This window comes from Amphiprion ocellaris, chromosome 2, assembly GCF_022539595.1.
Source record: "Amphiprion ocellaris isolate individual 3 ecotype Okinawa chromosome 2, ASM2253959v1, whole genome shotgun sequence".
In the NCBI taxonomy this organism is placed as follows: domain Eukaryota; kingdom Metazoa; phylum Chordata; class Actinopteri; family Pomacentridae; genus Amphiprion; species Amphiprion ocellaris.
The window spans coordinates 16,581,722-16,596,564 of record NC_072767.1 but is presented as its reverse complement, the minus strand read 5'-3'; the positions used below and the strand labels follow the sequence as shown (position 1 = coordinate 16,596,564).

Here is a 14,843-nt window from a genome sequence, read left to right as displayed (position 1 = left end):
AAGCTTTATCATGGTTTCAAGGGACGACAAAAAGTCAATTAGTCATGAACTGGTGGATAATTTTCCAAATGGAGATGGCAAATATTTGATGGTTCAGTTTCACAATTACGAGAACTTTGTAGTTTTTCCTTGCAGTGTGGTGATTTTTTGTGTATTGGAAAGCAAAATACATTTTATGACATAACATTTGCCTTTAAGCAATTAAAATGCCCTTTTCTGGTTGTAATGGAAAGTTGCAGCTGTTATGTTTTTTAGCTTGTGGATCCTCATAGCAGACATGATGCTTCCTCATACAAGATCCTTGCTGGGTGGTTCTGATCATGTGCACATGCTGACTGGAAACTGAAGTACATGTCGGTACAGTCCACTGATTTAGTAAGCAGGTGTGTGTGTGTGTGTGTGTGTGTGTGTGTGTGTGTGTGTGTGTGTGTGTGTGTGTGTGTGTGTGTGTGTGTGTGTGTGTGTGTTCAGTGAACTGCATCAGTCAGTTCAGTTTCTGTTCAGTCTGACTGAGGGAGGTTTTTGTACGACGCTTTTTCACTGTGTGAACAACCACTGACTGTTGATGCAATGATAACTCTGACAGTAATAAACTGCTGCATCTTCAGTCTGGACTCCACTGATGGTCAGAGTGAAGTCAAACTTTGATCCACTGCCTGTAAAACGATCTGGAATCCCTGATGCTCTGCTTCTAGCATAATAAATGAGCAGTTTAGGAACTCCTCCATCTTTCTGTTGGTACCAGGCTAAATAGTTAGAGCTATAAACATCCTGACTGGTCTTACAGCTGATGGTGACGGAGCCTCCCAGAGCAGAGCTCACTGCTCCAGACTGAGTCACTGTGACCTGTCCTCTGGACTCTGAGGATACAGAGACACAAAGAGAAAGCAGCATCATGGTTCTGTGGGCTTGATTTGAGAGGGACGGATGTTGATAGAGGAGAGGAGTTGGATTCTCTGGACTTTACCTGTGAAGCAGCAGCAGAGGAGAGTCCAGATGAGGATGCAGATCAGAGTCATGTTGTTGATGAGGAGGATTTTTGTGTCTTCTGTTGTGATGAAGGACAGCTGTCAGTCATCCAGTGTTCAAGTGTCAGGACTATAAAGTCTCCCAGAGCACTGGAGCATGGTGCTGCTGATGCAAAGTGGTTCTCTATGGAAATGTCTGACTCACTCCAACAGGGACTTGGATCAATGTGATGATGCTGGTTATCAATCCATCAATCACTTCATCAGAATATTGATCAGGAATGTTTTGCAAGATTTTTGACTGATGTTTTCTTCTGAGTTAATGTCTTGTCTCAAAATGTCTCCTTTTAAAATATTTCAGCTGTGGACTTTATCAATGTATCACTTAATTTCTAAGAGTATTAATTGGGAAAATGTCTCTAATTATTCTTGCATAGGTTATTTTTTATGGTGTTAATTGTTTTTCTTGGGGATGATTTCCTTCTTACAGTTCATCATTTCTTTCTGAATAACAAACTAAGTTCCTGCAGAAATAAAATCAGAAAAAATGTACTTGATACATCCAAAATAAAGAATATAACTTGTAGGTATTTGTAGCTCCGTATTATTTTCAGTTTTCATATCAGCTGACAAAATGAGACAAACAGTGAATGATTTTGGTGAGTTTGTTTGTTCCAAAGTCAGAGATCCGTGTCTCTCTGCAGTCAGAGGTTTTTGTACAGCGACTCAATCAGTTTGTATCACTGTGGTGGACTTTTGGTGGAGGAACCAGACTGGATGTTGGAAGTAAGTTCAACTTAAAGATCTTTCATTTCAGGAGGATTTTTTCTTTTCATTTTCTCTCTTGTTCTTTTCAGCACAAAAGGAAAATTTTAATCTAATTTTGTTACAAATATTTTGGACTTAAAAACAAAGCTCTCTTTCAATATTGAAATGTTAAAACTCCATTGAATATAAAATGTGGATGGTCCAGAGGATAAACGATTCTTTCTGGTTTTAATGGTTGAATCTTGAGAGCTTGTAGGTTTAGTTCAGTCTGACAAAGTCAGAGAATTGTGTCTCTCTACAGTCAGAGGTTTTTGTACGGCGACTCAATCAGTTTGTATCACTGTGGATGCTACTGGAATCCCTCCACCCACTCTCATTTGGCTAAAAAATGGACATCCCATAGGTACAGCTGTGTACAGGATTGAGTTGGCTGCAATGACAAGCAGGAACACCACAAAAAAACTGCTGTGCATAATTCAGGACAGGGGGGAAATTACACAACTAGGTACAGTGACTTTGTCATTATCAGTTTATTTATAACAAACATATGAATTCATGCTTCCTTTAGAGAACTTGGAGACCCTTGAGACCTTTTCAGGGGGCAGCAAACTGCAGATTGCATGGTCGCAGCTGTCTGACAGCGGCACTTACACGTGTGTGGCCTCCAATGTGGAGGGGAAAGCCCAAAAGAGATACCACCTCACCATACAAGGTACAAGTATACCTTTAAGGCTCAGCCCACAGTGGAAAATGCTCATTACTTTGTAAAAAATATCTACACAAGAAAGAAATTCTAAAATTCAAGATTATACAGAGAATTATGTTCTTCAAGCTTATTTAGACATTTATCACACCATTGTCATACATCCACTAAATCAGTGTTTTTTTCCAGTATGTGCAGTACAATAAGTTGTATGTTCACTGACTGTATTATCACAGTTTTGGATGTTAACATAAGCATGTCTAAAAGCTACCAGCTAACACAAGTAATTCTCTGTTAGTCCCTCCCAGTATCTCTGGATCAGAGATGCCCAGTGAGATGGGAGTGCTGCTAAATGAAAGTATCCAGCTGGTCTGTCGAGCCAGGGGAACCCCGCCTCCAAGCATCCAATGGTTGAAGGATGGGGAAGCCATCAAGAATATAGGACAAAAAGGGTTCAGGTACACTATTGCCTGTCACGAAAAAAACTGAGCAAGAATCTGACAATATGCAAATCCAGACAGATACACAGAAACTATGTCATGCTGAGCCATGGGAAGACATACTAATTGTTGATGAACAATACTGTATATTATATATAAATAAAATCAAGACTTGGAGACAGTTTTAGAAAGAAGGTCATTTGTGCAAGGTAGTGAATAAAGATATGAGATACTCGCAATTACGTGGCACTTTCTAGAAATGCGGCACGAATCATGGAAGAGAGGGAAAACATGCTATGTCTGCTAGAGAGGATATGTGTTTTATGTTCTTGTTCAAAAATATTTGCTGTTTCTATGATCAGTCCAGATGGCAGCACCCTCACTGTCACTGGAGCTCACACCACCGACAACAGGTACACCTGTGTGGCCACCAACACTGCAGGGGAGGAGGACAGGATGTTTCATCTGAATGTGTATGGTGGGTCTAATTAATATTTTTTATACATGGGTCTATCCTTTGTTCTTCATAATGACATTTTTATATTTTATATCACCAACATTACTCTCTGTGTGCTCCCCCAGTGCCTCCTGTGATAGATGGCAACAGTGGGACTGTTGAGGAGCTGACCACAGTTCTGGACAGTTCTGTCAATATCGAGTGTGTTGCTACAGGTTCTCCTCTGCCTCAGCTCAACTGGCTGAGAAATGGTCTGCCGCTGCCGGTCTCCTCCCACGTTGGACTCCTTTCTGCAGGACAGGTGCTCCAGTAGGTCAGTGGACAGGGCACATGAAGAGGATGGTCAAGTTGTTTTCCTCTTTTAAATATGAAAAGGCTGATCAGAGATGAACATTGTTGTATTTGTTTGTTGTGTAAAGTGAGCAGACAGTATTATTAACTCTGACTGCAATGTTCCCTGTAATTTTTCATGAGTCTGAGCAAACACACAAACTCCCTGAGTGTCCCTTGGACCACTGTGAGCAACATCAGACGTGTGCACTGTGGTCACACCAGCATCACATCCATTCAAGTTACATGGTTTATTAAAAGAATCAAATTACAGCATTTACATTTCTGTTAAAACACTTTGTCAACAGGAGCCAGTTGAAGGCTGCAGTGATTTTAGTGACACTACAATGTATAAGAGTGAAGTTATTGAATATTTGTCTCTCTTTACTGTTGCAGCGGTTTTGCAAATTGCAGACGGACCCTGTTCACTCCATAGACACCAATGTTATTCCTGTAGCTTGAAAGACAGCTACTTTTGATAAAACTGGGCTTGTAGCACATTGTCTGCCTTGCAACAATGGGAAAGAGGCACCGTTTATGTTTTGACAACCTATATCTAATGAGTTATTGATGCTGGAAGTCCGAATCTGTGAATATCTTTCCAACTTTACTGAACTTGGGGCCACTACCACCTAAGGAGTGATATATTTAATTTTGAAAAAAGCATTTAGCCATACTTAAAGCTTTAAGTGCTTTATTAACACGGAACTAAAAATTTTGTATTGTTTTATTATCACAGGTTCTGTCTGAAAAGAGGTGGCATCATTTTAAACAGTGAAATCAAACTAATAAAATGTAATGACCAACCAGTGAGTAATACTGGATTCTGCAAAAACATAAACAACTTTTTTTAAAAATCTAAATCTTATCTTAACACAGTTAATGTATTAACTTATTTTTGTGTGTATGCATGTATTTATTGATTTATTTAGTACTGTTAACATATCAGAGTTCTGAGTGAATTTTTCTTAAGATAGGCAAAGGCCATTTATTGATTAGATATAGGCTGTCAAATGTTTATTAAAAACTAAAAAGCATTTTTAAAAAAACAACTTAGGCATTTATTGAGTCACTAAAATACTGTAGAGTACAGACCACATCAGCATGATTATAAGCATCCTCTGGTAAATTAACAACCAGATACTGATGTCTCTCACCATATGGACTTCAGGAGATGACTGGGGGATGATAAACTGTGATCTACTGGTTGGGTTCTCTCTGTTCTCATGTTTCTTACATGTTTGTCCCCTGACAGCTGGGTCCTAATGTTTTTTGAGCAACACACCATACTATGACGTTTTTACAATGATGGTTCTACTATGAAACCAGTTTGACATGTTCAGGTGTTCTTTGTGTGAAAACTCAGAGATTTCAGGTATCAGAAGGTGGTTTTCAACTTTCTTTGTTAACTTTCTGCTTCAACTTTAAATTAAATTTCCTTCACTAACCCCACCCTCTGGACTTCCAGTAAGCTGTGTTCCTATTGGCTGTCCAGGTGGCTGCTAGGTGTTATCAGGAACACCTGAGCAGCTTGGTGTTATCAGGAACACCTGAGCAGCTCAGTGTCTTCCTGCTTTATTTAGCTGCAGACAAACATTTCCTCTGCTTGTCTTCACCAGTGAACCGGGTTTGCCTCCGTTGCTTTAGTCTGTTCTTTAGGCGTTGGCTTGCAGCTTCCAGCAGTAAAATCGTCTTTAATGTGTTTCTTGGTGTGTTTTAGGGCTTTGTACTGGATAGTTGTCTTGGTAAATGTGGTTCTTTAGACACAGTTAGCACATGGTGCTACTGTGTGCAGTGATTAGTGGATTTGGTGCAGCTGAGTTGTGTCTTTATCTTGGCTGTAGTGAGTCTTTAGAGGTTTTTGGTCAGACACAATCTGTATTCTTGTTTGTGAACCAGTGTTGGTTGTCCAGAAGGTAAGAGTTCCTGTCCTGATTCTCTGTTCTCAGAGGTTCTCTGGTAGGCTGCAGGAGACTTTAGCATTTGGGTTGTGCTAGTTTGGTTTTTGTATGGTTTCATTTGGACGACTATCTTCAGGCCCCTCCATGTGGTTTAGTGAGGTTTTCTGCAACAGAAGAGACTTTGAGAGTTTTTAGGAAGTTCTGGAGACCAGACTTTAGAGCAGCAGAAACATTTGTCAGGAGTTTCAGCAGGAGAAGGTGAGCTTCAGAGTAGAAATGAGACAGAAACCTTCTTGACCCGTGTGGTGAGGTCCTGTACCAAGAGTTTGAGCAGGTTGTGAAGAGTCTGTAGTTCTTTGGTCTGAAAGCACAAGAAGAGTCGACTCATTAAAGGAGAAAACAGGAGATATTGTTGGTTCTACTGTCACTCTGCAGTTTCCTTAGACTGAATATCAAGTTTATATTTTAAATGATTTCCCATGTGAGCCCAAGAAGACTTCAATAAACTCCCTCCATCCCCTGGACACAACATATTTTATTACCACGTTAAATGTTTTTTTTTTTTTTTTTTTTTTTTTTTAAATGTTTTGGAGTTTTAATCAGAGTTTTAGCATAGTTTTTTGTCTTTGCTTGTTTAGTTTTGTCATCTGTGTAAAAGGTGCTAAACAAATAAAGTTGAATTGATAAACTGAATAACTGACTAACTGATGATTGTGACAACAGAAGTATTTTCTTTGTGATTTAAGGGTTTGTTTCATTTTTAAGGTTGGGGTTAAAATCTTGACAGAAAAAGAAGATTAAAGAAATAAACTACATAACAAAAAGCAATTAAATCAAAGGAAAAACAATTTAATACAATAAAACTTTTAAAAAGTTTTATTATTAAAAAGATTTAAGAAATTTAAGATGCAATTTCCTAATTAAACATTTAATTTTTTAATTAAATGTTTTGTCTTTTTAAAGGTTTAATAATCTAATTAAATGTTTTGCATTTTTTAAAATGTTTAACATTCTTCTTGTTTAGTTGTATTTTTTAAATGTTTAATTCTGGAAAATATGTTATCTGTAAATTTGAATATTTGTATTTTAAAATTTTTTTTAATTTCATAATGACATGTATCTTGTTGAATCATCCCATTCAATATGTTTATCTGTTTAATAGAGTTAAACATTAAATACAAATAAATTATATATACATATACCACCTTTTAATGTTTAATTTTCTTTTTAAATGCTTCATTGTATTTTCTGTTTAATTCCTATTTGAAGTTTAATTGTCTTTAAGCTGTAATTTTCTAATTAAACATTAAATTTTTTAATGAAATGTTTTGTCTTTTTAAAGGTTTAATCATCCAATTAAATGTTTTGCATTTTTTTAAAGTGTTTGACATTCTTCTTGTTGAATTGTATTTTTTAAATGTTTAATTCTGTAAAATATGTTATCTGTAATTTTGAATATTTGTATTTTAAAAATTTTGTTTAATATCATAATGACATGTATTGTATCATGTTGAATCATCTCATTCAATATTTTGTCTGTTTAATATAATTTAATGTAATTTAATATTTAACTCTATTAAACAGACAAAAATATTGAATGAGATGATTCAACATGATACAATACATGTCATTATGATATTAAACAAAATTTTTAAAATACAAATATTCAAAATTACAGATAACATATTTTACAGAATTAAACATTTAAAAAATACAATTCAACAAGAAGAATGTCAAACACTTTAAAAAAATGCAAAACATTTAATTGGATGATTAAACCTTTAAAAAGACAAAACATAGGTGCACTTATAGCTCAACGGGTTAAGCGGGTGACCCATGTACAGGGGCTGGTCCCTGACGCAGCGGCCCGGGTTCGATTCCCGCGTGCGGCACTTTGCTGCATGTCTTTTCCCTTGTTTCCTGTCTGTCTCTCACTACGCCTATCCAATAAAAAGCTGGAAAAGGACAAAAACACCTAATTAAAAAATCAAATGTTTACTTAGAAAATTACATCTTTAAGACAATAAAACTTCAAATAGGAATTATACAGAAAATACAATGAAGCATTTAAAAAGAAAATTAAACATTAAAAGGTGGTAAAACATTTAAAAAGAAAAACCTTAAAGATTTAATTGAAACATTAAATATTGGGAAAGAAAAAGAAACTCAAACAAGCCGATAAAACATTTGAAAAAACAACAATTAAACATTAAAAAGACAAAACATTTGGAAATCAAATCAGACATTAGAAAAGAATAAAAGGTGAGAAAAGAGCAAAACTAAACGTTTAAGAAGAATCAAACTTAAGACGAAACATTTCAAAAGACACCAGTTAGATTTTAGAATATCAAATTAAACAGAAGAGACAATAAAACGATCAAAAAGAGCAAAAACAGATAAAGTTCTTAAAGTATTTTCTAGTCTGAAATGAAAACATCAACTTGTTTCTTCAAAAATTTCCTCTTTCTATGTTCTTGCTTTGATTGTGGACAGATTTACTAAGAACTCATTTCAGAAAACTGCTTTCCAGATAAAGTCTACTAGTAGTTGAAGGCATTGATCAAACTAATGTTATCTTCTGATCTCCACAAACTTTACTGTTCAGTGAAGAGAATCAAAGTTTGTTGAGGATTTCTCAAAAACCCACAGGTGAAGGTCTGAGAGGAACTCAGATGGATGGTCTAAATGTGAAATCAAGACTCATGGTCACAAGTTTTAAGGCTTCTGTTAACCAGAAAGTTCAAACTAACAGAGAAGTACTGAGAAACCTTTAAGATTTCAGTCCTCAGACTGTCTAAAGGTTCAAACTAACAGAGAACTACTCAAGAACTTTTAAGATTTCAGTCCTCAGACTGTCTGAAGGTTCAAACTAACAGAGAACTGTAATGTTTTTTAATAAAACATCAAAAATATATGTGGGTTCAAGCTCTTTTATTTAACATGGCTCATGCATTGTTCATCTGCTAGCCAGTAACAACGTAGTCTGCTTCTACTGCATAGGAGGCAGAGTTAGCTTAGACAGCCCCCTAGCGGTGTAGCTGTATAACTGCACACACTCAAAATTAACACTATCAGCACATCCCCTTTTCTTTGAATGATAGCTGAACCATATCAGAGTAATATGCATTCAACATATTGCATAACATGCTAAACTCATCAACATAGTATTTAAACATTTCTTTTAACACATTCTGAATTTTATCTTTTAGTTTGAATTAACTTTTTTTTTTTTTTTTTATAACATCAAAGCATGTATTACTTTTTAACTCATTTTAAACAAAACATGGATTACTTTAGATTTAACTCATTTAAAGATTCAGTCTCTCAGGTGGTTTAACCGAACGTCCCGATCTTCTGAGCGCTGGCGCTTGCTCGCTGTCCTTTGCAGGTGAGGTTAGTTCAGGTGTTGTTTTATCGTTGTCCTCACACCGTCCATCATCTGTTCTCAAAGTCTCTGAAGTGTGCAACAAACTCCTCCGGTTTCTCCTTAGTATTAGTCCATCTTCAGTTTTCACATTGTAGGATCTCGGATTCACTTCCTCAAGCACGGTTGCTTTCTTTGTCCAGATGTTTGAATCTTCCACTCTGACTGTATCATTGGGTGCAAGTGGTTTTAAACTTTTTGCCGACTTGTCGAAGTTGACTTTTTGTCTCTTCTGCAAACGTTTCATTTTGTCTTGGACTTGCTTGTGTTTCTTGGTAGTTGTATAAGGAAGAGTAGTCCGCAGTTGTCTTCCCATTAGTAGTTCTGCAGGAGATTTTCCATGCTCTAATGGTGAAGCTCTGTAGCTCAGTAGTGCCAAGTAAGGATCTGCCTTACTGTCTTGTGCTTTCTTGAGTAACTGTTTCACAATGTGTACCCCTTTTTCTGCCTTCCCATTGGACTGCGGGTACAGCGGGCTTGATGTCACATGTTTAAAGTCATAATCTTGTGCAAATAGTTGAAACTCTCTACAACTATAGCAAGGTCCATTGTCACTGAAAACAATCTGAGGTATTCCATGTCTCGCAAAGATTGATTTCATATGCGTTATGACACAAGTAGCTGACATGTTGGATAATAGTGCCATCTCTGGATAGTTGGATAGATAGTCAATAACTAGCAAGTAGTTTTTACCATCCAAGTGGAAAATATCTGTCCCTACTTTCTGCCATGGTTCATCTGGAATGTCTGTTACAGTCAAAGGCTCTTTTGGTTGCTTTGCCTGGTGTTTGATGCACGTGTCACAACTTGAAACCATTTTCTCAATGTCTGCATTGATTCCTGGCCAAAAGACTGCTGTTCTGGCTCTCCTTTTGCATTTCTCTATGCCGAGATGTCCCTCATGCAATCTTTTCAGCATATCCTCCCTCAGTGAGTTTGGAATTACCACTCTGTTTTGTCTGAGTAAAAGTCCATTCACCACACTCAACTCTGCTCTGATGTTGTAGTATGGTTGGCATTCACCTCTTGGCCATTTTCCATATAACAGTGCCATTACCCTTTGGAGATAAGTGTCTTTTTGTGTCTCAGCAGCGATTTGCTTTGATTTCATGTCTGACATTGGAAGTGACTTTGCAACCAGGTTTACGTGTACATTTACATCTGTCTCTGTGGAGCTTTGTTCTTTGCTTTGTGTAGTGGCCCTAGAGAGAGCATCTGCTAACACAATGAGCTTACCTGGTGTGTAGATTAAGTTGAAGTCATAGCGTTGTAGCTTCATCATGAGTCTTTGAATGCGCGGAGACATTTCACTCAAGTTTTTCTTGATAATGGCTATTAACGGCTTGTGGTCTGTCTCAGCCACAAATGTTGGTAACCCGTAGACATAGCTGTGAAACTTCTCGAATCCGTACACTAGCCCTAAAGTCTCTTTTTCAATTTGAGCGTAGCGACATTCTGACACAGTCATTGTTCTTGAGGCGTAGGCCACCGGCCTCCAGTTGTCTCCATAAGCTTGCAACAAAACTGCTCCAATCCCATCTTTTGATGAGTCTGTGGATATCTTTGTTTTTCTCTTCGGATCAAAATATGCCAAAACAGGCTCGGCTGTCAGTGTCTTTTTCAGTTGTTGCCATTCCTTTTCAAGATTGTCACTCCACTTGAATTCACATCCATCATGTAGAAGTTGTCTCAGGTGAACTGTTTTAGACGACAAGCTCGGGATGAATTTTCCAATGAAATTAATCATTCCAAGTACTCTCAGAACACCCTTTTTGTCTTCTGGACGAGGCATCTCTAGTATAGCTCGTATTTTGTCTTTGTCCGGCTCGATGCCTTCTGCTGTCAACTTGTCTCCAAGAAAAGTGATTTCTGTCACTCCAAACTGACATTTTGCTCTGTTTAACTTCAGTCCATACTGCTTGACTCTCTGCAGCACTTTATTGAGTCTTTCATTATGCTGTTCAAGTGTGGATCCCCACAAAATTATGTCATCCACATACACTCTCACTCCTTCAATGCCTTCAATCATGTGCTCCATTGTCCTGTGGAAAATTTCAGGAGCTGAAGAGATTCCAAATGGCATTCTCAGGAAGCAGTACCGTCCGAATGGCGTGTTGAATGTACAGTATTTTGTACTGTCCTCATGAAGCTTGAGTTGCCAAAATCCTTGTGAGGCGTCCAGTTTGCTAAAAAACTTGGCGCCACTCATTTCACTTGTTATCTCATCCCCTTGTAGGTATCTGGTAGTGCTCTCTCTTTATGTTAGCATTTAAGTCTTTCGGATCCATACATACTCTCAGAGCACCAGTTGGCTTATTAATGCACACCATGGAGTTAACCCATTCAGTGGGTTCCTCCACTTTCTTGATCACTTCTAGAGACTCCATTCGATCCAGTTCCTCTTTAAGCTTGTCCTTTAGTGCAGCTGGAACACGTCGAGGTGCATGGACTACAGGCTGAGCTCCATCTTTCAACTGTATCTTGTAGGTGAAAGGTAAGACTCCAAACCCTTTGAATATATCTGGGTACTTGTTCACAATAGCTTTCACACTACTTGGCTCTGAACTGCTTATGCTGTAGACCCTTCTGACTAGGCCTAATTTCTCACAGGCTTTGTCTCCTAAAAGTGAATCATGTCCTTCTGGTACAATAATAAACATCAGATTGTGATATTTACCTTTTACTTGTACCTTGAGTCTGCATTTACCTTTGGTGTGGATTGGCTGTCCATTGTATGCTTGAAGTGAACTGTTATTTTGGGAAATGAATGGCTTTATTTTCATAGCTTTCACATCCCGCTCACTCACCAGATTTGCTTTGGCTCCTGTGTCCAGTTTAAATGTGACCAGGGCTCCGTTCACTTGTAATGTCTCAGTCCATTTGTCCTGCTCCACTGTATTGACCGTTACTTGCTCCATGGGTGTGTCCTGTTGTGTCACCATCCCCACGAAAAACGTGTCACTGAGGGCAGTTTCCTCCACTGTGTGTACTCTGTCTTTTTGATTTTGCTTGTTCTTTGTAAAACATTGCTTAGCAAAATGATTGTGTCCTTTGCACTTGTTGCAGATTTTTCCATAAGCTGGACATTGCTGTTTTGCATGTTTTGTGCCACATCTTTTGCACTGAAATGTCTCTGACTCGTTCGAGTAAGTCTTTTGTACCTTTTTGTTCTTGTAGCCTTGCCGTGTGGTTACTGCAGCCACGGCTGACGCTTCCATGTCCATTGCTGAGCCGTGAAAGGTTTTTTGCATGTTGAAGTGCGAGTTCACTGGCATGACATATTTTGACTGCGCCATCCAATGTTAATTCTGCTTCTCGCAAAGTCTCTCTCTCATTTTCTTATCCTTCACTCCAAACACGATCTGATCTCTTATCATGGATTCTTGTAGTTGGCCAAAATTACAGGTTCTTGCTTTTAGCTTCAGGTCAGTCAAAAACGTATCAAAAACTCTCTGTTGGTAGCTGCATACGTGAGCGAAAGACATACCTCTCAAATGTTTCATTCTTTTTGGGTGAACAGTGTTCATCAAATTTTTTCACAACGACGGCAAAATCATCTTTCTCCTCTGGAGTGGCAAAAACAAAGGTGTTGTATACCTCCACAGCTTGAGGACCCGCCACGGTAAGAAGCAGTGCAATCTTCCGTGTATCAGACTCTTCCTCCAGGCCGACAGCAGCTAGGTAGAGGCTAAACCGCTGTTTAAAAGTTCTCCACTCACAGTCCACATTTCCAGACCAATTGACGGCATCTGGCGGCTTCAAACTTTCCATTTTGCCCGTCTTCAGTGGCCAACTCCTGGTACCATGTAATGTTTTTTAATAAAACATCAAAAATATATGTGGGTTCAAGCTCTTTTATTTAACATGGCTCATGCATTGTTCATCTGCTAGCCAGTAACAACGTAGTCTGCTTCTACTGCATAGGAGGCAGAGTTAGCTTAGACAGCCCCCTAGCGGTGTAGCTGTATAACTGCACACACTCAAAATTAACACTATCAGCACAAGAACTACTCAAGAACTTTTAAGATATCAGTCCTTGGACTGTCTGGAAGTTCAATCTAACAGAGAACTACTGTGGGACTTAGAAAATTTCAGCCCTCAGACTGTGTGAAAGCTCAGGTTCTGAGGACTCGGGAGGTCTGGAGTCTTTGAAAGTCTTGGAACTGAGGGTTCAACCCTCCAGCACAAAGGCTGAAGTCCAACCTCCTGAGAAAAACGGTCGAGTCGAGACTCAAGTTAAAAAAAAAACTCGAAAATGGCAAAAACATAGATGATAAATGCGCAAAAAAAAGAAGTTTTAGTATCTGAGTGAGTAGCTCAAAGGAAAAGAAGACGGTCTACTAAGTGGAAGGTTGCAGGTTCAAGACCCACCACTGGCACTTTTCTTTGTTTGTCTTTGTCAGGATTTTGATAAAATATAAGAAGTGTCTGGTCTTGAACCAGCAACCTGCAGCTCCACAGGCAAATCCTTAACTCACTGAGCTACAGAGCAGATGAAAAGAAGTAATGTCGTCGTCCCTTTGGCATCGTAGTTAATAAAGTGACCACATGGGTGGAGCCAAGGCGGAGTCTGGGTGGAGTCAGGGCGGAGAGTAGGCAGGGAGGTGGGTGGCGGCCTCCCCCCTCTACAGACCTGACCGTGAACACCGTCGACACCCACCTGAGGGAGACGCTGCCTAAGATCTCAAGGCTGCTTGGTTGTGGTCTTTCTGGCATGAGCCGGGAAGTTTAACACTGATGGAATGACACCAGGCCTAAGCCGACAAACTTCCAATTCCTCCTCAACCCATAGTCTCTGGGAAACCTACATGGAGTAAGAAAAGTAGACAGAGAAGTAATTAAGTCTGTACACAACATATTAAAAAGAAAGATGGTAAATACGTATGTGAATCACATCATTGGCTGCAGCAGCCAGTCACCGGTCACTCACTGACTCACATTGAAAAATAGCACAGAATGACTTGTTACGTGTTTCTTTTATTTACAGTTTAGGTTGGATTATTTTTTTGTGCGCAGCGCAGATTTTCTGTGCGCGGAGACCATGTCAGCAGTGCGCAATTGCGCACGTGCGCAGCTTAGAGGGAACAGTGTCTGACTGTATCTTCAAATACATCTTATCTTATCTCAGTATCCCTAATTTATTTAAAGTATTTTCTTAATAAGAGGTTTCTTTACAAAGTGTTCTGCTTGACTGCTTGTATTCTCTGTGGGAGATAAATGCACTAAATAAACAGTGGGTTAACGGTTTCACATTTAGAGATGTATATTGACAAATATATATATAAATATATATCTCCTCAATCCACAATTCACTAAAGCAGTATTTTTGGTTAGATATTAGACATATTTCAATTGTTTCCAGAAATGTATATATTGTTCTTTATTAATTTCTCAGGATTACACGAATCCAGGTGTCTGACAGTGGAAGTCATACCTGTGTCGCATCAAACAGAGCAGGAGTGGACAACAGACATTATAACCTACAGGGTCATGGTGAGTCTAAGAAGTTGGAAATAGCAATCAAATACGCGTTTTAGAGGTGTAAAGTTTTCATGTTTATTCATATATTTCAGATAAAACTGAGAATGAGCGGCTAGTGATTTTATTTTTCCCTCTTCAGTCCCTCCTGGTCTGGATGGAGCAGGAAGCACAGAGGATGTGACTGTAGTCAGAGGAAACTTGGCTTCTCTGCTGTGTATTGCTGATGGGACCCCAACTCCCATCATTTGCTGGCTCAAAGATGGAGTGACACTAGCCCCTGACCATCACCTCATTCTCCTCAACCTGAATACCACCTTACAGATTCCTCAGGCCCGAGTCAACGACACAGGACGCTACACCTGCATGGCCAA

At 38.7% G+C, this 14,843-nt stretch overlaps 1 gene segment (V, D, J or C); it reads right to left on the bottom strand.

The window, feature by feature from the left end:
* Nucleotides 1-537: 537 nt before the first annotated feature.
* LOC111568336 (immunoglobulin kappa variable 3-20-like) lies at nt 538-1,068 on the bottom strand. The segment is given in 2 exon segments: nt 538-860; nt 968-1,068. Coding segments are annotated over 2 exon segments (375 nt in total).
* Between the last annotated feature and the right edge of the window lie 13,775 nt (nt 1,069-14,843).